At 33.3% G+C, this 24,119-nt stretch overlaps 5 protein-coding genes across 10 annotated transcripts; 1 reads left to right on the forward strand and 4 right to left on the reverse strand.

Moving 5' to 3' along the window:
- Positions 1–1,553: 1,553 nt before the first annotated feature.
- Positions 1,554–1,879, reverse strand: LOC101256825 (ATP synthase small subunit 6, mitochondrial). The gene is made up of 2 exons (XM_010314151.4): positions 1,680–1,879; positions 1,554–1,600 (listed from the first exon to the last, which is right to left on the reverse strand). The coding sequence occupies exons 1-2, from the start codon at positions 1,798–1,800 to the stop codon at positions 1,554–1,556; spliced, it is 168 nt and encodes a 55-aa protein (XP_010312453.1). The 5' UTR covers positions 1,801–1,879.
- Positions 1,880–4,067: 2,188 nt separating this feature from the next.
- On the reverse strand, positions 4,068–11,120 carry LOC101256340 (probable complex I intermediate-associated protein 30). 3 transcript variants are annotated; one of them, XR_738292.3, is made up of 9 exons: positions 10,714–11,120; positions 9,357–9,437; positions 8,186–8,299; positions 7,555–7,611; positions 6,351–6,442; positions 5,248–5,328; positions 5,067–5,165; positions 4,607–4,935; positions 4,068–4,387 (listed from the first exon to the last, which is right to left on the reverse strand). XR_738292.3 is itself a non-coding variant. In XM_004249798.4 (8 exons), exons 2-8 carry the CDS (start codon positions 9,406–9,408, stop codon positions 4,744–4,746), a joined length of 687 nt encoding a protein of 228 aa, XP_004249846.2. In that variant the 5' UTR covers positions 9,409–9,437; positions 10,714–11,120; the 3' UTR covers positions 4,444–4,743. The 3 variants fall into 3 exon arrangements, 1 of the variants encoding a protein (XP_004249846.2); XR_738293.3 differs by having other exon boundaries at positions 4,068–4,442; XM_004249798.4 differs by lacking the exon at positions 4,068–4,387 and having other exon boundaries at positions 4,444–4,935.
- Positions 11,121–11,406: 286 nt separating this feature from the next.
- Positions 11,407–13,500, reverse strand: AAP3 (amino acid transporter). Its single transcript, NM_001247050.1, is given in 6 exon segments — positions 11,407–12,148; positions 12,223–12,362; positions 12,435–12,649; positions 12,729–12,822; positions 12,912–13,145; positions 13,219–13,500. Coding segments are annotated over 6 exon segments (1,431 nt in total). The 5' UTR covers positions 13,316–13,500; the 3' UTR covers positions 11,407–11,497.
- A 2,769-nt stretch (positions 13,501–16,269) lies between these two features.
- On the forward strand, positions 16,270–18,753 carry LOC101257324 (uncharacterized). Its single transcript, XM_004249801.5, has one exon. It carries the CDS (start codon positions 16,568–16,570, stop codon positions 18,593–18,595), a length of 2,028 nt encoding a protein of 675 aa, XP_004249849.1. The 5' UTR covers positions 16,270–16,567; the 3' UTR covers positions 18,596–18,753.
- CycA1 (cyclin A1) lies at positions 18,745–23,589 on the reverse strand. 4 transcript variants are annotated; one of them, XM_069290717.1, is made up of 12 exons: positions 23,452–23,589; positions 22,617–22,808; positions 21,262–21,637; positions 21,025–21,161; positions 20,797–20,889; positions 20,530–20,663; positions 20,296–20,371; positions 20,145–20,221; positions 20,038–20,071; positions 19,811–19,960; positions 19,557–19,691; positions 18,831–19,274 (listed from the first exon to the last, which is right to left on the reverse strand). In XM_069290717.1, exons 1-12 carry the CDS (start codon positions 23,518–23,520, stop codon positions 19,203–19,205), a joined length of 1,545 nt encoding a protein of 514 aa, XP_069146818.1. In that variant the 5' UTR covers positions 23,521–23,589; the 3' UTR covers positions 18,831–19,202.
- Between the last annotated feature and the right edge of the window lie 530 nt (positions 23,590–24,119).

Below are 24,119 nucleotides of genomic sequence, written 5' to 3' on the forward strand. Positions count from 1 at the left end.
CCAGGCGATTGATAGAAAACCAAGAATGGCCAATACTGGGATGGAAAAAAAAACTTTATTATGATGAAAAATTCAGGTAAGCTCAAAACTCAGGTAGATCCTCCATCTAACTATTAATTAAAGCAAGATAAACAAACATATACGGTCTTTTAGCTTCCGAATTTATCCCAAACTGAGGGATTTTATGCAACATGTATCTTTGACAGTTTAGAAAATTAAAAAAGAAAAGGGCCGCCTCCATTTATAGCAGCAACAAGACTGAGCATGTACAGAGAGTCAACTGCAAGAAACAAGAAACCACAGCTTAGAATTCCAGACTTGAAATGCAAACACAAAACTTCAATAATCCTCCTATGTGCCAGCTTTGAACCCATCAAGTCATAAAATCTGGATACAGTTAGCAGATAAAATATTTTCACATCCACAAAATTCAGACCTCAACTAAATCCATTACTTAGGTCATTCAGCAACATAAAATCATATTGTCCAATGTCTGTAAGTATCAATTCAATCTTTTTGAGCAAGACAACGAAATGGTCATAGCAAAATTATAATGAGCATTAAATACTGGATGGGGTTCAACTACAACATTGATAGAGCCTTTGGGTTCTCTGTTGGTGGAGCACTTGGATCAGTTGTACTGGGTACATCCACAACCTATTATTTTATCCTTTGGCTAATCTAATGATGGAGCATAAGAAAAGATGTTGCTAAGAGTCAAACAATCGTTAGTGTGAAAGTTTGCACGGAATGCACAAAAAAAAAAAGGAAAAGAGGCACCATGACATGTAACGCAATCCACCCCATCTCTCGGAGTGGTTTAAACCCTTGAAAATCTATTCATCTATTGTGTTAGTCGTTCATCCTAAGGTTTTCATCTCATTGCACTAGAGCCTAGAGGTATATTGCTATTTCAAATTACTGGACCGTGCAATATTTGCAGTTATATATATTGTTGAATGCATGGTTCCTCCTGTTTTTAACCAGAAAAATTCTATTACAGAGCCGAATCCTCATTCATTTCTTTAACCGCCTCCTCTTTATAATCTCAATACTTGCCCAATTTTTACACAGCTTCCTTCAAACTTCCATATCTAGATCTCATAATGTCATCCTTTGTCTTCCTACTTATTCTGTTCTACTATCCCGAAAGAAAGAAAATTCTTCATTATTCACATGCAGAATCCTACACCTAAACCTTAGAAAATCACATTATCTGTCTCCCTGTCGTATTAAGGTTGCAAAAAGGAAACCTAAACAAGTCATACACCTACTATACCTCATCATCTACAAACAACCTATTGAAATACTTCTCTCTTCTAATTCTTATGTGCACATAAAACCCAGTGTACTAGAATGACATGAACAAGGGATTAATCTCAAACTACTGCCTTACAAATTAGGACTATTAATTAAGCTGACCATTCATTAACAAACTAAAAACACACATAAAATTAAATGAGGCCAGCAAGTAATTCAATCATAATAGACTATTCATCATCAAGTGATTCACAATCAAGCGCTAGATCTACAAAATCAACCAATGACTAAACTTACTTCTTGTGCTTCTGTGCAAATCGAGAGTTCTTCTTATCTTCCTCTACAAATCAACCATTACATAGATCAAAATCAGATCCGATGGATAAAAAAATGAAATTAATATTACAAGATGTGCTCACCAGTTAGACCAAGGGACATCTTGGTGATGATAGCGCCGGTGACGGCGAAACCAACTAGGAACGGCCAGTTACGGCTCCATTCACGACGGAAGAAAACAGGCCATGGATCGAATTGCCTCATATTTCGTAGTTAGGTTTTCCGATTGAAAATGTGGCAGCTAAGCTATTATTGCTTGTTGGTGACAAGGTAGAAAAAAGGTGTACTTATAAGATGGGCCTAAGCTAACTGAGCCTACTATAGTTAAATTTATTTATGGAAAATATAAAATATGAATTAAAAGTGAATTTTAATTGTTTTTTTAAAAATATATTATATTTGTTTGGAGAAAATTACTTATAATTTATTATAAGTGTATTAAAATATGTAATAAATTTATTATTTATTATTGAAATTTGTATTATATGTGAATAAAAAGATTATTCTCTGTAATATGTATTAAACTTGTATTAAATAATTAAAAGTAATTAAGTGGAAAAAAAATATTATCGTTATAAATGGTAAATATTTTTTTTATTTTAGTATATTTATGTAAGTTTCCCTTTATTTATTTTTATTTTATTTTTTAGCTTGAACTAGATTTTATTCTTATTTATTACTATTAAATAATAATAATAATAATAAAATGGACTAAAGAGACACAATTTCAAAACAAAATTTAAAAAAAATGGTAGTTATCATGCTTATTGTCAAATTTGAATTAAAAAGATAATTATCAAAATAAAAACTTAATATTTAAAAAATACAATTTTATTGAGATGTGAATACAAATTGGAAATTAATTTTTTTTAATTTTTGTGAGTAATTTGATGCGAATACATCATATTATTTTTTAAAAAATTAAATATAAAATTTTGAGATTCAACTTTCAAATTAAGTACCAAATTTTTTTGATCAAATACTTTTTAATATCGTTATTTAAATTATATTTGGTGCTAAAAATGATTTAATATCTAATCAAAACTTAAAATAAGCGGCAGGTGTTGCTGCTTCTTTCATTTGTAAGTTCAAATTTTTAGCTCAAAATTTTCAGAATATTATGCTTTGAAGTTCAGTTTGTTAGAATGTTTGGAGTTGAGTTCGAAATTTTAGCATATTGTGTATTGAAGTTTAGTCTGTTACTTCAAAATTGTTGAACATTTTATCTTTTAAGTTTGTTTTAATTCAAATTTATGTTCTTAAATTTAATTTTTAATTCAAAACTTCATGGACATTATTTCTTTTAAGTTCAATTTTTTATACAAAAATCAAGATTTCATGTTGGATTATTTTATTTTTTAATTAAAAAACACCCATAGCTACGATTTCAATCTTTAATTTCTTTTTTAAAAAAAATCAGTTTGTTTAGAATCACTATATTTAAAGTTTGAACGATGTAGTTTGAACGACATGTTTGTATTTTGAAGGTTCAATTAAAGAAGATGGATCGAGGAGAACAAAAAGGATCAACAACAGTAATGGCCACTTTGATGATTAAGATAATGCGTATGTTCATAAAATTGTGTTATTAAATTTGAAAATTTAAAATTCTGAATTTCATATACTTCAGTTTGAATTGTTTAATTTAAGTTTGATTAATGCACTTTTAATTTAAGAACAAGATAGCTTATACAATTTGGGAGGTTATATGTTTGATCTATGAAATGAAATTCCTTATTAATGTGGATTTCAGAAGAAAGGGAGAAACGGACATTGCTGTAACAATCCTTTCAACTGTTTTATGAATTTTATCCTTTTTTTATAATATAGTAAAATAAAATTATAAAACTACATCATTAATAGTTTAAAATAATTACAAACATGATTTTAAAAACTCATAAAAAATAAAACTTCTACATGAATATACAAGTATAAATAATCTAATATCTTAACTTTCTAATAATAAAAAAATCATTATTTCTAAAAAAAAAAAGATTATCATACTACACAATTTACACCCTAAAAGAAAGTAATCAATAAAACTTTTTAGTATTATAATAACAAGGGATAATGCACAAGTACCCCTCAATCTATGTCCGAAATCTCATAGACACACTTATACTATATTAAGGTCTTATTACCACCTGAACTTATTTGATAAGTAATTTTCTACCTCTTTTCGGCCTACATGGCACTAGCTTGAAAAAAAAAGTCAACCAACGTTGGTCCCACAAGATGGTGTCACGTAGGCCGAAAAGGGGTAACAAAATACTTATAAAATAAGTTCAGGGAGTAATAGAACTTTAGTATAGTATAAGTGTGTCTCTGAGATTTTGGACATAGGTTGAGGGTTACTTGTGCATTATCTCTAATAAAAACATCACTCTATCATGAATAAGAAATAAATTACTTTCAAATAATTAAATAAATATGATAATGTTGAGACATGACAAAACCATGAAGACCAACGATAAGTGAAAAAGTAATTCTTTTTTATGTATTTTTAAAAGAAATGTTACGTAATATATGATAATACAACTCTTACCCGATAGTAAAGATATGATACTACAACTTGTTATTCAAGTTACTCTAAGTCATCTTATCTCTATAGATTGGAAATATTAAGTAACATTCATTTACTCAAAAATTATAAAGTTCAACAACGTTAACTAAAAGTTCCAACACAATTTGTATAAGATGTTAGGCGAGCCCCGAGCTTTAGACATGCTTAGCCCACACTTGAGTCTCTAAATGTTTTGCTAGTCTCGCCCCAGGGTGAGTGCAACAGAGTCTGTTAACAGTATTACTGATTACTAGCACATCACTGAAATATTTGATTGCCAGACCTTATAAAAAACAAGGATATAATCAAAATGAAGAGCCCAGTTATTACAAGAGAAAATAATTTGATAATTTAGACTTTGGTGATGCAAGCTGTTGTAGAGTCTATTTAAGCAACAAAGTTCATCATAAGATTTCACTCCTTTCCTGAGGTACATAGAAAACGAACCTGTATCTCCTACATCTCCGATCTCCGTTTGATGACTTCAAAGATACCAACTCCGTAGCTAGCATTTCTGCAATCTTGCCCAACCAATAAGCATGGATGCCCCAAAGGTCCTGGTCTTGATAATGTTCCACTTTGGTTTACTGCATCATCCGCAAGGCTTTGATCCAATCAACTTCAACTCCAAAATCACCAGGCCCAGATTTCGCATCTGGAACTCCACCTTCTGCGTTGACAGATAAAGACATACCAATGATTCGAGCTGGATTCATCTCCATCCTTGCATTTATTATGTTCCCTCTCCATGTAGGTGCGTAACGAGTAAGTGGGATCTATTCAGCCAATAAAAGCAATCTACTTATCTTCTCTTCGCCCGCAAATTGAACAAGCATTCTATTTGAACCTGCTGCGATGTGATATAGCTTCCACACCACATGAAGGATAAAAGAAATGAAGAACTTACCTTTGCAATATACCAGTTGTCTTTTGGAACAAAAACGAATGCTTGCCATGAATTATCTTCATCTTGTCCTGGACTATTGACCCAATTCTCTGTGTATATCTGCAGTTAGGCTCTGAGTGAGATAATCCCACAGTTCATCCAAATATCAATAGCGGCAGTTCTACGAAAACATAGAACTTACTGTAGAAATATAGCATCTTCCATCCCCTTTAAGTTTAAGAGCTATTGTGTCATATCCATCCAAATCAATGAAGCCATCAAACTGCAAGAAAGAAGAATTAGAAGGAAAAGCCACATTACTGTAGATAAAACAAAACATATCCTCTATATCGTAATATTGTGCAAGGGGCAATCAGAATGACATGTGAGCTACAACAAACAAGTTCAAGTTTTTTTTTTTTTTTTGAAATCTCACCACTAGTGCCTGCTATATGAGAATCACTCTTTCGATAAAGCCAACTAGTGTTACATTAATGGTTTCATAGCAAATGAGAGCAAAACTTTGTTAATTCATTAAGTTTCACATGGAAAATTTGAATAATGAAATACATTCTTACCAATTGACTGATTAAAAAACTTGAAATGCAAAAAAAAAAAAAAAGGAAGAGAGACCATCTCGCGTGCAAATGAAACATAACAAACTTTAATGAGGAAAGCCTTTGCAAATATAATGAGAGTTCTTTCGTTAAAACAAGGAGAGCAGAAAATGAGGGGAAAAGACCTAACATCCATCAATATCCCCAGTCAAAAGAGATGGTTAACTAATAGACTTGAGGAATAGATCATTCAACTCATTCACATCCAGATCATGTATATTTGAGTATACAAATAAATTTGATAAATTCTCGTGGGGGCTTTCTATTTATTTTAAAAAGATTGTCTTACCAAGCAGGACCTGCTGGGTTGGTCTGTGGGCCATGCCAATTCCTAGCTGGGTCCAGTTAGAGGGTCTGACCGTCTAAGTAATTGACCCGGCCCATGCCCCTTAAGTTAGAGGATCAGACAAATCAAGAGTTGGAGCGGGAAGTTAGGGGCCACTTAGAGACCTGTTTGCAGATGGCTCAAGCGGACCAAGATGCCACTCCGTCCATTATTTTTCTACTTGTATTCAGTTACCATGTATTTTTTTCCATTTTGGTTTTCCCAGTAAAGTCCTCTTATTCTCTTGGTGTTCTAGGGCTTTGTCATCACTTCCTTCAACTTTTTATCTTGAATCTGTTACTTATCATTATCAAACAAGAAAAAGACACGAAGCATTTATTAGGATGGTTGAGTAGCATTCACCTTTTTAGACCGCATTCCACAAAAGCCACTTCGAGTCATATTCCACTTTGATCCTTCCATAACATCCAAAGAGAGGTTTCCAGAGAAAAGACCTGTCAGAACCAGTTTATATTCAATGAGAAAAGTAACACTAATTATTGTACATTAGTATTTAACATCTTTTGAGATACTTTCACGATTATCACCAAGAAACTTGTCTACCAAAGACAAGATTGAAGAGGGACATGGGCGAGGCAGAACAAAGGAGTTACGTAAGTGGAATTTTAGGCTCGATTGTATTCCTGGAGGTCAACGGCTTTCTCCACATACAACACTGAAGGCCCCAAATAATGCTACTCCAATTATAGTGCTTTTACAGCAGCTATATAGAAGCGATCCATCAATTTATTTTTTTTGAACAAAATTGAGTCGGTTATATGAATTGTTGGAATTTGACTATTTACGCTGCCTGTCAACGATCTTCCATTATCTGGAACTTGAGATCACCTATGCTCTGCAAGTATAGGTTGAGAGATAGAAAAGATAATGGTTTAACTATTTTTTACCAGTTAATTCTTTGCACATAGCTAATTCAGTCGGTTTGCTTCCATGGAGAAGAATTTCCACAACCAGACACTAAAGCCAAATGCAACAATATTATTCCAACAATTTACGCATTAAATATTTTTAATGTCATAGGAGCAATTAAAGCTCAGTATTTGAAGTCCATAAAGAGGCGATACAAAATAAACTTATATACGTTTGATGTAGAACCTAACCAAAAGAAATTCAAACATGTAGAGAAGTTACTGTGTCTCAATACTTTAATTAAATCTAAGATAAAAGGTCATGGCTTTAGCTTACTAAGACAAACTTCAAAATGCTTGCAAGCAGTGCATCCATAGTTTCTTACCAGCGAGGAATTTGAGATTGTAATACAGCCTCTCTACCTCCACGAGGTAGTGGTAAGGTCTGCCTACACTCTACCCTCCCCAGACCCCATTAGTGGGATTTCACTGGGTATGATGTTGTTGTTGTTGTTGTATGAGTTAACGTAGTTATCTGAGCTGTAAAAATAATTGTTTGTATTGTTTTCAGGGGAAAACAAAAGTTCTACATTAAGACTTCATAAGTGAATAAGAACAATTAAAAAGGAAAAGGGGAGGTCAACAGAAAAAGAACAAAAGGGAAATAAAGAACAGTATGCACACTCAAAATAAATTACCAACACTAGTTGACCCATTTCCAGTGTCCTTAATCTCCAAAGCTGCTGAGGACAGACCTGAGATATTATCATCAGGATATTTATTAGTCACTAACTTAATCTTTGATTTGGTGAACGCTTGGACAAAAGAAAAGAAAGCCCTCAGTCTATAGATGCCTTGCATGATTATTGGAGACTGTAGTCATTGACTAACTTTGTAACTGCTCCATTTCTTGGGCACTCTCCTTAAGTACCATCACCCTGATCTCTAAGAACAACTATTAGGAGCACCTCACATAATAGATGCAGATATGAAAAGACAAGTGTATTTTGTAAAACCAAAAAATCTAGGCTTTCTAATTAGATGCTCACAAAAGTAGAATATTCTTTCATAAAATTGTTGGTCTTTTATTTTAGTTGGATTAGTCCAAATAATAAATTCATCTCAAATGGAAAACAAATGTGTTCTGAAAAGCTGAGAGTCCACCTCCACTAAGAACCCCGTGCAGAATAAGGCTATGAAAATATATAACTAAAGGGAATAAGGAATACTGATTGCAAATAACAGGTCGGAATATACACAAAAAAGTTCTTGTTTGGCTGTTACCAAGTATTCGTATTACATGTAAGAGAAGTATGTACGTTTGTATACCTCCATATTCTGAATCTGAGTATAAATGCCAATTCTTGAGCTCATCCTTTGAACTGAAGTTGAAAATGTATCTTTCACTGGGTGGAACTAGGTCTTCAATGTTCCACGCGAGTGCTACAGGTGAAAAAAGTTATCACAAATCAAAAGTTGCTATAACTGATAGAGAAACGAGTAACAAATTAAGAGCGTCATTTTACTAGCATGCTGATCGATGAAGAATACACTGTTACAGACCTAGCGAAGGATTGGTCAACACTTGTCAACTTGAGGGAGCTAGATAGGGATTACCGCAAATCCATGAGATAATACCAACACCCATCACAAACTAATGAAGCAAAAAGCATGAGGGAAGACAACAAGAACATGACAAAGAAGTTAATTAATATTAACAGCTAAGCACGTCAACGGAGATGTGCAGATCAAAAAGGTTATCTATGCCCTTATTCTTCTTTCTTTAACATTATTTGCATAAATGCTGTAAAGAACTCCTGGGGTCTGGGTCAATGATTTTTATCTTTAAACCTCACTCAACTCCTTTTAAACATACAAGCCTCTCCATAATAGACATGAAAGGACACCAAAGCAGAGACATCTCTAAGTTTCTAAAGATGACAGAAATTCTTGCAGATCACCAGCCACTTTAACTGTCAAACTGACAAGAAAGGACTTATGAAAGATGTATCTTCAGTGCAGCACAAATAAGGTTTGTGAGTGGAAGTTAGGTGAACTTGGATGGAGAATTGATTAGGATTTAGTTGGGATTTCATTTGTGACTAAGTGAAGATGTCAATCTTGATTCTTAGTTGCTTTCATCTGTTGTATAAATACCATTTCACATAAATAAAACTCATTCTTTAGCTGTCAATTTGGATTTTCTTTGCTCATTTGTTAGTTCATAGCTTAGTCATTATGAAATTCTCATTGCTTTTGCTATTATTTGAGCTTTTTTCACTTGTGATTCTGCACTTTTACATCACAAGATGGGATTAATTAATATATGTTCCGTCTCATGTCAGCTAAACGGATCAAAAAATGGGTTGAATATCAAATCCTAGTAGTATTTGGTAACAGGAAATAGAAATGAACAGTATCCGCTAAAACAGAAATGGAAGCAGCATGGGGATTAGGGTGATAAAATTCCAGAATAATCACGTCGATAATCGTTAAATACCTCTTCTTGTAGCATTCAACGATGCTTGCAGTAGTGAGCGGAATCTGGACATATTTAACTTCCGCTCCTCTAAGAAAACTCCTGCAACATTGAATTGAGAATTCCGTCAAATTTCAATTATTGCACAACAAAAAGCAAGGCATGCTACTTTTAAGCTTGAATCCTAGTTTTTGCTTTTGAGCTCGTTCTTTCCTTTCTGTAGCTCCTAAACTCAGCACATATATGGATACCAGTTTCTCGAAATGATTTTCAATTAAATGAACTTTATCTAAATCTATAAAATAATTTTATGTTGGGTGGATTCGGTTACGACCTCAAAATACAAAACCTATACTGACCTAATTTATAAATCAAAATAGATTTTTGGACGGATTAGATCATAGCTCATATATTAACATAACCTGCTTTGATCTGTATAAATTTGACCCAATCTACCAATTTGAAACTCCTAGACAACTTATCCTGCTAATTTTTTCTTTAGATGTATACGATGGACGGAAAACTTAATTTGATAAGATTAAAAGTGCTGTTTAGTTGAATATATTCATTGTTACTTTCAGAAGTCTGTTCTTTTATGTTTGGAGTCGAACATTTCCTTTTTGGGGCTGAATTTTTTTGTTACGAGCTGTTGGTTTACACTGCTAATGGAGGAATTGTTGCTTGCTTATTGTGTTGTTAAAACTGTCTTATGAACTAATAGAACCAACTCTCATTCGTGAGAAAACTAAAGGAAGCTCTCTTAGACTTAATGTCACAGAGTGTACTTAGAAAGATCATTTAGGTATGTATAATTTTCAACTCAAGCAATTCGACCAAGAAGTCCAAGGCGTACCTAACTACCACCAAATTTACTCAAAACCAACTCCTGATAGTGCTTGGATAATCAGACTTCAGTGGCAAATTCAACAAGCACACCCATAAAATGGAGATCAAGTTTAACAAAGGGTCAAGTCAAGCAGCCGAATAAAAGAATCCATTTCAAGAGTTCAAGATTTATGGCTACAGATTAGCATACTGCTCCATGTAGCAGTTTCCCTCTCCCCAATATCCACTTCCTTAAGAATTGGTCAAATCTGAACAAAACACTTTAAATCCAACCCGAACAACCCGACGCGCACTCGTAGAAATATCCTAATGTCACAGGCTACTCAGACAATTTATCAAACACATTGCAGGCAGAACTTCAACCAAAATTTTAGCAGAGACATGGTTAGTTGATTTACATGGAATTATAGTTCGATGCAGCACAAATACATCACAATCATCCAACAATACCAGAATTGTGCTGTCTAACTCCACAACAAAAGGAAAAGAAAAAGAAAAATAATTCTGTAAGGGAGAGAGAGAAGAGACTTACCTGAGAGCCACTGGGAACCTCGACTGGTAATAGAGTTTTGTGATCGTGGGGTGAGCGGACATATAAAACAGGGGAATGGAGTGAATTTAATTTAAAAACAAGCCCAACTATGGTTCGGGCCAGTCGGGATACGGTTTATTTGACTTTGAAAATGGATGATTTTATATTTATATCTAAGATATTAATTTTATATAAAAAGTTTATCTGCTGTAAGGCTTGATCCTTGAAAATAATTCGTTTTGTATATACGATGTTAGCGGTGCATCGTGATAATTGTTTCGGAACAAATAATTAGTTTTTATGGAAATCTTTTATTTGTGATAAATTGAAATTCTGTATTGCTATATTAATTTATTAGAATAAGAAATCTAAGGCATGATGACACGTATACCAACTCATCCATAGGTAAGTTAATCATGTATCCAACAAATATATATATATCTAACTGAATGCAACTGTTTCAAAATGGACAGAGAGAGAGAAAGCAAGATTAGAAAAGAAAGACACAATTGAATATGGTACCAATACTATATTACACATTGAAAGATATTAGATTATTCAAAATCAATAACATGATTCAGATTTTAAATATTTGGTGCTTGTCAGTTTCTTTTTTTCCCATTCATACAACTTTAAGATTCAAATAGACATTATATGTATTAAATTGATTTAATCGAATTAAGCGTCACAAATGGAGATATAATTGGCTACATTTTCAGATTTCACATCAACAACAACAATTGAAGCCTCTCTTTTCCTAAAATAAAAACCAAAATCATTATTACTAAGTAAATTTGAAAGGCTTGTAAACTTTAAGATCAGATACAACACCAGCAAAAGAACCAACAGCTGCAGCAATTGAGACAATAAGACAAGTAACACTCAGAATTTGAAGACCAAACCATTTTCTACTCCATTTTGGTATCTTCTTTTGCACAATGTATATTTCCACTGGATAATAAACAGTCAACGGCCAAAATCCAAATGCTCCAAGTATTCCAACGATGTCGCTGAAGAATGGCAACAACATAGAGATGATAGTGGATATGATAACAAAGATCGTCCTCCAAACTAGTCTGAATAGGTAAATGTTGTACGATTTAAAGCCAGGGATTGGCACACTAATATTCTTGGTGATGAGTTTACTGTTAGGGTACCATTCTGCTGCTGTTTTTTCAATGAAAGCAAAAAGGGGTTGGCAGTAAACCTGGTATGCACCTACAAGATGAACGAAGATGGCTATGTTGGCTATATCTAGTAGCCAATAAGGGTCGTAAAATCCAAAACCAGTTAGTAAATTGTCAGGAGCATGGTCTCCAAATGCTGCATAGCCAAAACAACCACATAGCATGTAGAAAACTGTTGTTACTGATACACTAATTATAGTTGCATTTTTCATTGTCTTGGCTTCTGAGGGTGGGGATTTGATTGTATCCTGTATTATATAATACCACAAGTTAGACATACGCGATGGAATGAAGTAATTGATAAAATGCTTCCTATCGTTACCTGAATCTCGATAAGGATGAGGGAGTAAGAATAAGCAAAAGCAATAGCTCCAAGTGCTTGAAAAGTTCTCCAAACTTTTTGCATTTCAGTCACAGTTCCAATGCTCACTCCAGTTAAACTCCCACCAATTTTTCCAGTTTCTTCAAATAATAAAAAAGTTTAGAATGAAGTTGCAATGTTTCTCCTGTAAAAATGTAGGTAGGATAACAAACCTGCTACATGAGCAATGCCTAAACCTAAGCCGATGGTGGAGTAAGTGAAAGACATTACAGCAGCAACAATTGAAAGCCACCAAATTTGATCAAAATCTGGTATTTGTGAGAAGATGATTTCTATTACTCCAAATATGATCATATATGGAGTATTTGGTTGTAAACAAGGTGCTTTATGACCATGTTTATGAAAACAATCTGACCTTTTAACAGCCCTGTTCCATTTTACATAAAAAAAATATATTATTACTAGTAGAAAAATTGGGGGTAAACCTCGCTAATAAATACACTTACATCAGGCTAATTGAAGAAGCAATTGTGTACCCAATAGCAACTCCAAACAGATTCACATACTGAATCCATCCACAAATCTTTACCTGTAAGCCACCTGAAAAAAATAAAATAAAAATTTATTTCCCGTTTTGTAAAAACATATCCTCTTACCCCCAATTACGAGACTAGTAGAATAAAACATACTGAGATTTGCTTGTACAACATCCATGTAAGTATAGTTTCTCTTGCCGAAAAGTGGGTCGCCGGAGCGGTAACAATCGGAGAGCAGAGAAGAGGTGTAATAAGTAACAAAAGAGAATAAAAGCATAACAATAGGACCAGCAATCCAACCAAGTTGAGCTACAGCCCAAGCCAAAGATAAAACGCCTGAACCAATCACAGCAGTTATGATATGAGCACTTGCAGTCCAAACACTTCCTGCAACATTAACAAAAAATTCAACAACAACAAACATCACAAATTTTTATTTAAAAAAAATAAAATTAATTACCACTTCTTTTGATACGCCCATCGTCGTCAAAACGCTTGGATTCAGTTATATTGATAGAAACAGGATGTTTTGCTGCAAAATTCGTAGAATCTCCCATCTAAAAAAGTAGAGTTTTTCTTCTTCTTGTATAGTTTTATTAAAGAGAAATTCAATAAATGCTTAGTTAGGCAGATTGCAGAGAGGAAGAAGCAATAACTCTGTTTTCAGAGTTAAAATTGACTCAATTTTAACTGAAAAAGAGTGTCAAATAAATACTCCAATAATTTCTCAGACTTTAATACGAACCAAAAAAAGGTCAAACTCCGCTTCTTTTAAAAACACTTTATATATATCTGCATTTATGTTTACAATAATATAAATCAAGAAAATCAATAAATATTAAATTCCTTTTTATCATTGACCATACAATATATGTAAATTTTATTTTTTAAAATTCTTAAAGATTATGTGTTGAATGTTAAGTTAAAATAAAAAAAACTTAACTAAAGACTAAAATGTAATATTTTTTAATTATGGAGATATTACCTCATCAAACAAACTTATATAGCTATTAATTGAATATGACAAAATGTTTAAATAAATGATTAAACTTATAAAATGGTACCAAACGAATTACAAAACAAAAATTATTGTGATGTGTAACGAATTTTAGAAAACTCTAATTATATTTGATAATTATTCAGACCATTGTTTGAATATAGTAAACCAAAGTTGACAATTCCCAAAATAGCAATTGGACCCATTAGAGTTGACTCGATAGGTCAAAATACGACTTTTTTTTCTACTAATATAATTTTTGTAATTATAAAGTCATGTTTGATTAAATTATTGTCATGCCTGTATAAGTGTGAAATTAATGTACAATACACGTCTGGCATAGTAAGAGTAGAATTTTCTTAAAATAAAAAAAATAAATATAAGTAGATATTTAAATATTGTGCAAATTTATAAGTATTCTTAAAAAAAAATATCTTGAAAATTTGTATTTGTAACATTTATCAATAAAATTAAAAATTTATCTTTTTATATTTTATTTGCGATAACAATTTATTTTTATCACATTAAAATGCAAACAATATGTTCTTGATTTTTAAAAATAAATAATATTTTGCAACAAATCTTTTAATTGAAAACGACGCATAGTATATTAAAAAGGATAAAAGAAAGTAGTAAAATAACATAAATATTTGAGATTGAAATAAGAAAATACCAACAACATAACAAAGGTTATGTCTAGCTCACAAATTATATTAAAAAAATAATTTGCATTCGACAAACTTTAAAGCATGAACGCAATAAAAAACATGTCACATATTTCAAATCTTACCTTATTTATTTAAAAAAATTACTTATTCAATCAATTCAACTTGGAGGTTTGTTAAAAAAAACTACATGTTCTTAATTTTCTTTTTCATCTTAGTTTTGTTGTCTTTGACTTATTTATTTTTGGTGGGGGATAGGAGGGAGAGGTGAAGGGCAGTTGAGAGTTGTACTTGTTACTCTTATACTCTATCTATACATTTTCAATCGTCATATTGCGTATTTTTAAATTAATTTTTAAAATAAATTAGATTATATCAATTCAATACTTTTAATAAAAATTTAATTATTCAATATTTTTAATAAAAAAATTAATTATTCAAAAGCTATATAAAAAATAATTTAACTTGTATTTTTTTACATATCAATATGATAAAAAAATACATTATAAAATATTAGTTAAAATACTTGTCATTTGACTCTAAAAAAAAAATCATAACCATTAAAAATAGACGAAGTAATATATGACTTCATTTGAGTTATTGCAATTTTTTAATTTTGGGATAATACATCTCCTTCTTCGTTGCTTTCTTTTTAAGCTATATATTTTATTTTATTTTATTTTTTCTTCGACTTGATTTTGTTATTTCTTTTTTCAAATTTTTCGGATTTGTTTAGTTATATGATATAAAATATGATATGAATAAGATAAAGTTAAAGTTTTGTTTAGATATATTATTTGAATTTTTTTATATCGTATGTTTCCTCAAGTGTCTTAATTATTTATGCAGTCTATCCAACTAATTAAAAGTTTATAAAATCGCATTATACACTATCATAATGCTATTTTTAGAAATATAAATTTTATTAAACTTAATTCAATAAAAAATAAAATTATACATAAGTTGTATTGTTCAAGTTGTTAGTAGCAAAGAAATTATTTTTGCAATTAATGTCACAATGATTGATCTTATCCACTAAATATAATAATTTATTTTATTATTATTAAGCATCGATGTGAATGAGATAGTTATATTTGATAAAAAAATAATGAATTTAGTGAATATAAATGATAAATTAAAAATCGAAAGTAGAAATAATTTTATATTTGAGAGAATAATCATTATATGAGATATAAATGATTTAAAAAGTAATGACATGAATTACAAATTTTATTAACATATAAAACAAATGACTAGTAGATATATAAACTTGAGAGATTTTTGTATTTGAAAAAAAAATTGTATCATGATTTGAAGTTCTCAATCATGATTTTAGAAAATTTGAGATTTCATCTCATGTTTTCAAATCATAAGATAAAATCAATGTAAAATTATATGTCCAAATTCTAATTTTATTTCATAATTTCATATTACGAGATAAAACCACATGGTCAAATGTCACACTAAATCGAATAATGCATGCAACACAACACCTATACATATTTTTTCGGTCTACTTATTACTCAATTTATTTGAATTTATGTCAAATCTTTTAAATTATGAGATTTAATAAAGTTTTTTTTAATTGTAATTTTTTATATGTGTTTTAAATATTTTGAATTATTAATTATTATAAATATTTTCAAACTTTCGAATTGACAAAGAAGATGAAAATTTAATTTTTGAATTTTGTGAAGCTATTACAAATTAAAATTGATTGATATCAATTAGTTTTGCCTGATTTTTGAAAAGAAAATCGTGATTTGCGGAGAAAAAAATCATTTTACATTATATTCCATATTAATCACAACATACAAGTTATATAATGTATCACAATTAGTATATCTGAATTAAACTTACATTCGAATGGCTAAATAGAACTAAGGTCTTACACTATGAAATTTCTATAAATTATACTATATATATTTGAGTCCGGAATTGAAAAAAATAAAAAAATAATGATTGGTATATCAACTTTTTTTAAAGAAAAATCAAAAGGGCAATTATGTCAAATCCTCATCTCTTTCTAACCTTACTCATCACTTGCCCCCCACCCACCCCACACACACCACAAATTTCACAGACATACATGAATTAAAGATTGGATTTCCACAAAACATATATCAAAAAAGAACACACGGAGAAAAATGAAATTCACACAATACTTTATCTTCTTCTTCTTCATTTTGAGCTTTGTTTCATCCCATGATACCAGCATAATATTCACCACCTTAGGAAGATCAAGTTATGCCTTCGACATCTTCGCTCTTCCAACAACACACCCACAAACCGAATTCCAGTTGACCGATGGCAATTCCGTTAACTTTAACGGTCATTTCCCTGCCACCCTACCACCTTCCCTGCTCTCCCGCCTACCCGATGATGATTCTGTCAACTCTGGGTTTCATCTTATCTATGTAACTGAAAGGAACGGCACCCACCATGTATTCTATGACGCTGTATTTCATGACATACTTGAGTTTCCATCTCAAACTCGACTTCAGGTTCCTTTGGTAGGTTTTGAGCAATCAGTTTCTATGAAAGATAAGCCTAGTTTATCTGGGGAATTTTTGATATACGTATCGACTCATGAGGATTCCGGTGTGCCTAGGACTAGCTGGGCTGCGGTATATTCCACTCATTTGGTTTCCGGGTTCACCCAGAGGTTGACACCTAAAGGGGTTGCTGATTTCAGCCCCGCAGTGTCTCCTTCCGGCGTTTGGACGGCGGTGGCATCGTATGGGGGGGAGAAGGGTTGGAGTGGGGAGGTTGAGGAACTCGATACGGATATCTATATTTTCATGACTCGTGATGGGTCGGGTCGGGTTAAGGTGGTGGAGCACGGTGGGTGGCCATCTTGGGCTGATGAGTATACTCTGTATTTCCACCGGAGATGCGATGATGGGTGGTGGAGTGTGTTCAAAGTTCTACTTCCGAAATCAGGTGTCGACTTCTTAGTCTCAGTCTCTACCCCGCAGCGAGTCACCCCATCGGGTTTGCACGTTTTCACACCAGCATCTTCTCCGGTGAACAAGAACCTCATCGCCGTCGCTACCAGAAGAGCAGGTTCAGAGTATCGGCACATCGAGCTATTTGACGTCGTTTCTAAGAAGTTCACAGAGATAACCCGATCCTTTTCATCTTATGCTCATCATCTGAACCCCTTCTTTTCGCCGGATTCTTCCTGGGTTGGATACCATAAATGTCGAGGCACAGGCGATATACTGTTACTGGAAAATCTTCTAAACCCGATACCCGGAATCTCTCTATTCCGGATTGACGGGTCGTTTCCATCATTTTCACCAAATGGTGATCGGATAGCTTATGTTAGGTTACCTGGATTATATGTGGTGAACTATGACGGATCAGGTCTGCGTCAAATTTCATCTAGAACCGCCTTTTCCACGGCTTGGGACCCGAAAAGAAAGGGGGTAATTTACACTAGCTTTGGACCAACATTTGCTAGTGAAAGCACACAAGTGGATATCATTTCCATCAATGTAGATGATGAAGACTTGAGCTATAAGCAATTGACAATAGGAGGGAAGAATAACGCATTTCCGTCCCCTTCACCTGATGGGAAATGGATCGTCTTCCGATCGGGGAGATCAGGTCACAAGAACTTGTACATAATGGATGCTTTGGAAGGAGAGGTGGGTGGTCTACGTCCATTGACAGAGGGGCCATGGACGGATACCATGTGTAATTGGTCACCGGATGATGAATGGATTGCATTTGCATCCGATCGAGAAAACCCTGGGTCAGGTAGTTTCGAGATGTATATGATTCACCCTAATGGAACAGGACTCAAGAAGGTGATCCAGAGTGGTATAGGTGGGAGGACTAACCATCCTTATTTCAGCCCGGATGGCAAGTATATAGTGTTCACTTCAGATTACGCCGCTGTATCAGCTGAGCCCATCTCGAATCCTCATCATTATCAGCCATATGGTGATATATATGTGATCAAATCAGACGGCTCAGACATACGAAGATTAACACACAATTCATACGAGGATGGTACGCCCGCTTGGGGCCCTACTTTCATAGAACCTATGGATGTAGAATGGCCTAACGGTGGTCAGCCCTGTTCTTTTGAAGATTGTCACTGGCTGAATGTTAGGACTAATGCATCCTTCGGCTTAGATTCTGCCAAGATTCAGTGTGCTCAATGAACTTCTCTTATAGGGCTAGAGTGTCTGTGCTATATGTAAATTATAGAATAATTATGTATCTGTTGTCTATTGTGACTCTGTAAAATATTTTTGCCAATGTATACGGTTGAATCCTTGATCAATATAAATTATGAGCGAATTAATAGATGCAATAACAATGTGTCTTTTTTCTTCACCCAACTTCTGTACAACTCGATATTGAGTTGCACCAGTTGACAGGACTAGAAGTCAAGGCTTTGATCAGTTGGGATGTTCTTCTCAATACTAATTGGCACAAACTGCCAATAGTTCCATAAAGGAATCATTACTGAATAGTTTCTGAGCTAATGAAACAGCCAGTGGCGCTTCTTCTATACACAAATTGACTAGACAAACTAAGCCAGAGAAAAACAGTAGAGTACAAGAGACTAATCCTGCAATGTCAATGTTAATGACTACAAACAAAGATGCTCTGCTAAGGCCCCTCAAGGAGAGAAAAACCAAGAATGAAGCTCTCTTCCATGGACATTGCAAGTTAAAGGCTATATAAGACCGAATGCCATGAGTTAATCCAACAGACAATTGGAACTACTGAAGTAGATGCCTCTTCTCACATTATCTCCCTGGCTTAGCTGCTTATGTTCTGGAAGAATTCTACAGGTACAGTTGGAGGGCAATACTTCTTTGCAACAAATTTGTACTGTTTAAGAAAACCAAACATTAGAATAAACTCGATAGGAAATTTATGCAGATGCCTACATGACTCTGTATGTACATGAAAATACATGTCTATCAAGTCAATTTTCAGTTATCGTCATTTGACTAGTGTTGAGAGAAGGTTGATCTTTTATCCCTCAGATAGGTTGTTGATAGCTTATCCAAGAAGATTCAGCAGACACTAATTTTCCAATATGAATGTTCAAGTGCAGTCCAGACCCCAGTATACTTGCTTGGAATGAACTGAAAAGAGAATTATGCAAACCTTGTGTTGGCTGTATTTTTCCCGGACTGCTGGTAAGCTAGAATTGTTGTTGTTGCAGCAAAGGCTGTGTAGTGCCAAGACACAGTCTCGTAAATCAGAGGGTTGATACAAAGTATAATGCCTCAAGGTAGAATTCTGTATTAGGAGTTTCCAAAAGTCAAATTTTATAAGAATATATTTGTCGAAAGGAGAATAAGAAGCGAAAATGCATTATAACAGCTTATAGGATTGTCACAATGCTAATTCGTACATACCCAAGGTTTCACTGAAGGAAGAAGAATATATTTGGCCAAAAAAATTGCAGAAGCAGCAATGAGTGATGGAGCATAACAAAGCATGTTGTATTCTAAAAGAGAGAGTTCTGCAATGTAGCTAGCCAAGTGTTCCAACTGCAGTGACAGAACCTGAAGATCTTAAAGTTTTAATCAACTCTTGTTTCCTATAGAATTGGAGAATTATCAACTTTAAGTGAAGAGGTTACCTCATTAAGTCCTTGAGCAGCTCGAACAAACCTCCTGCAGTATATCTCAACAATAAGTTCCTAAATCATCATACTCAAAAGAACTAGATCTTGATAAGAATAGTAACCTCAGAAAACATTTGGCTGTTGGAGCTGTCATTTCAAACTTCAAGTAATTTAAAACAGCAGACTCCATTTGCAACACCTGCATAATATGTTAAGTCTTAGTGCCACTACAAAGTTCGACCACTGCAGGTTCTGTGAATCAAGATCATATACCTCCTCCTTGAAGTAAGTGTTGTCTGTTATGTAGCAGAACTCTTCAACTTGAGGTGCACAGATCTCCTCATATTTTCTGCAATAAAGCATTTCCCATATTAATGTCTTAGAGCATTTTCTTACAGATATGCTTGAAATAATTGAGGACACAAGAATATGAAAAACACTCAAGGAAAAATTTGTAAAGATCATGGAGAAAACATATGCAGTAGAGGTCAGAAGGTAGTTTCTTACGATGCGATCATCATGCAAGCTACTCCAAGCAACTGTAGTCGTTGTCTGTCCATCAGGTTGCCCGAAAGATATCGATCAATGTAGTTAATTGTCAAATGCAGCGTGTCTGGGACAAGCCTGTACTCCTCGGCAACCTATACCATCAAACAAGTTCCCTATCAAATTGACGAATTTCTGAGCTCATCCACATTAATTAAGTCATAAGTTGGGCAGGTTGACATTTCATCAGGGACATAGCTTTAGAGAAAAAAGATATTAGAAGTTTACCTCAACAAGCCAGTCGATTAAGATAGCGCGCATGCTAGGATTGATGTCTTTCTGTACTTTCGCCATGAAATCTGTGGAAGGCCTTTTCTTTGCCTAGTACAGTGATCAAAGATGACATTAAAACATGTTTAATGATAAATGTTAGTAAAACAGCAATTCAGTTTAAAGTTAGCAGCAGCATCCAATTCAACGAGCTTAAAAAAGATAAGAGGGTAAACATTTTTATACCTCAGAGGCTCTCAAGTGTTTGTATATGTCACAGGCCATTGTAGCACATAACTGTGGGTCAACAAGATTGTTATCAATGTTCATAATTTTGTCCCCTGATTCCAAGTCCACAAGTACATCTCTCTTGCATATATCAGCTGCTGGAATCAAAAATAGATAAATTGTATTAAATAGATGTTATAGTTAAAAAAATGAAATGCCAGAACAAGGACTATTCTCTGCTGAAAAGATCAAAACCTGCGGCTTTGACATGTTCTGAGATGTAGAGGGTGCTACACGCTTTCTTCTCGATGGAATCAACTGCAGCTAATTCATGGTCATCTATGTATTCGACCTCCGGACTTCTCACTGTGTCGGAATTTGACATAGATTCATCCATGGAGACTAATGATCCATCTGAATGAGATGGAGAAATGTCCATGCTGCAAGTGGCAGGAACAGGAATGACAGTGATCTTAGGCACAACTGCATCACTTCTTTGAATAGAAACAGGTTTGCTGCTTGGTCTCACAGAGGAGGATGCTGGCAGAACAGCAGTCCCTGAGGAAACTGCATTACTGTTGCAAGCAGAAGTGTTCTTCTTAATGTTTACAATCTTGGATGTACATGGTGCCTTCCAAAGCCAAAAATGACCTCAAGTTAGTCACAACTTCAGATACAAGAAACAGTCTTTTTTCAATTTACACACATTGCAAAACAGCTTACTAAAGAAAAGGTTTAACCCAACTGTGAAAACTAAAAATTAGCAAAAGTTGCTCAACTTCTCTGCTCATTTGTGTAATAAAATTAAGAACAGTAATAAAATCATCTAAGGAGACAAAAAGCAGGAATTGGTCCACTAGTCCACAGTAATGACATGCTAAACAATTCATGTTAACACTGAAAATAATAATCTAGAATGCCACTGGTCCACTTCATAATTGTCCAATTATACTATGTCCATTTGAAAGAAAGCAAGAACTTTTGTTCAACTTAATAACATAAACATTAGAACTTTCTTCAAATATTCAAAAAGCAAAGTGGAAGATAAACAAAAAGCAGGAACTGGGGGAAGATTGTTTCAAATTTTCCATTCATAACACTTTCTTATCATTAAAAGAATACTTCAACTCAAACTTTAAAAAAAGAAAAAACAAATCCCTCGATAACTAATGCATTTCCTGCACAAAACAGTGAACTTGTTTAAAAAATGGAAGTCAATTAACAAAGAAATTAACTTCCAATTTACAAAATCTTGACCAAAAAAAAATAAAACCCACAAATCTCCTCATATCAAAAATCACTTCACTTGATTTTCTCAAACTGATTTTTACACAGTATCTTCGATCATTTTGAGAAAGTTGTAATGTTTATGAAACTCCAAGAAAGAACCCCCCCCCCCCCAAAAAAAAAAAAAAATCACAAAACCAACCTACATTTTCCTCCTCTGAACCAGCAATCAGAAAAAAACCATAACCACCACCAAAAAGAGACAAACCCAGTAAAATCATCGAACAGTAACAAAAAAAACGCAAAGAAAGAGAAAGACCCAGTACTCTAATCACCTTCCTAGAGTAATAAAGCCATTTATACAAAAACAGATAAATACTCACGAGTTTGGAGGAATGAGAAACCGAGTTCCGAGCAGAGACAGTTGTATTATTCGAGATATTAGACAAAGCCGGTCGTTTCTTGGCATTCAATTTTCCGGTCTGATTATGCTCTAACCCCGATGAATTCGCTGCCATTGCTTGTCTCTTCGCCACCGCAGACGACCGCCTATTCTGGGTTGTCATCATTTCCTCCTTCAAATCGAAAAATGATCAAAAAAACTTTAACAATTTCTCAACAAATTTTCATCAATCCTCTTCTTCAAGATAAACGAAGAAGAAGAACGCTGTGTGTTACTCTCAATATGTGAAGTTATTAATATATAAATAAATAAATACATTTGAATTTTGATTTAATCTGAACCGTCCATTTGATTTAGGTATTCGTTAGGAGCGGACAAAGTTGGGCCCACTAAAAATCATTTGTTTAATTGGAGTTGAGAATAGAAAAGTGACCGACCAATCAGATGAAAACATTTGTACTGTGGGTGATGAAGGTTCTGTGAGTTTAGTGTGTAATTTTTTGAATTCAAATTTGAAGGGATTCGTTCTTGACTTTAGTGCACCCAGAAAAAAAGCTCAAGCTTCCTCTTTGTTTTTTTATTCACTGTAATAAAGCCAAATGCAAAAAGAAAAAAACAGTTTTTTCTTTTTTTTTTTGGAAAAAATAAATTCAAATTATATAGTAATTGACAGATTATTTATTATATAAAAAAGAAATGAATTTTGGTAATAAGGAATGATATATGTGAGCTTATACTACATAAGATTGAGTTAAATTTGAAAGTAATATTTGAATTTAAATTTAGAAAAATACATGATTTTCTATGTAAGGTACCTTTTCTCTTCTTCTTAGGTGATCCCAGGGTCGGACTTCCGTTACTTGTGCGCTCTTGAACCCCCTCATGAAGTTGTATCTTGTTCTCGGTGTGGATTGCTCTTGTTGGTGTTGTGTTGTAGATCTAATTGATGTATGTCTAAAATTCGATTGCATATGTCATTATTATTGCATCTTTATAATTTATGTTGGAAAAATATTATTATATATATCTCAAAAAGAATTATTTTATATTCTATTATATTTAAAAGATAATATTATTTTATAAATATTTCTTATCCATAAATAACAATCTATTATTGGCAATTATATTGATATTGTTAGTAAAAATAGGGTTGTTACTATGTTTTCTTTTTACCAAAATTAAGTCTTCAATTGTCAATGAATTGTCTTCAGTGTATTGATAATATTCATTCTCATATTTATAACTGTTGTTATTAAGATATTAGCCGTTTTATTTTTCTTGGCTCTATATTTTTCATGAGTTCTTGTGGAGATATAAATTTCTGAATCCTAATTTTATACTAGAAGAATTTGTTGAATCCTGAGGATACATCTATATCAGATAAATATCCTTAAGGAAAGTGTCGTTTGACACTCCTCGAGCTTAAATAATTCCCTACAAAGTTCATGGTGAATTAAGTTTTGGTGAACTCTCCATATCAAGT

The sequence above is a fragment of the Solanum lycopersicum genome, chromosome 11, assembly GCF_036512215.1.
Source record: "Solanum lycopersicum chromosome 11, SLM_r2.1".
Lineage (NCBI taxonomy): Eukaryota > Viridiplantae > Streptophyta > Magnoliopsida > Solanales > Solanaceae > Solanum > Solanum lycopersicum.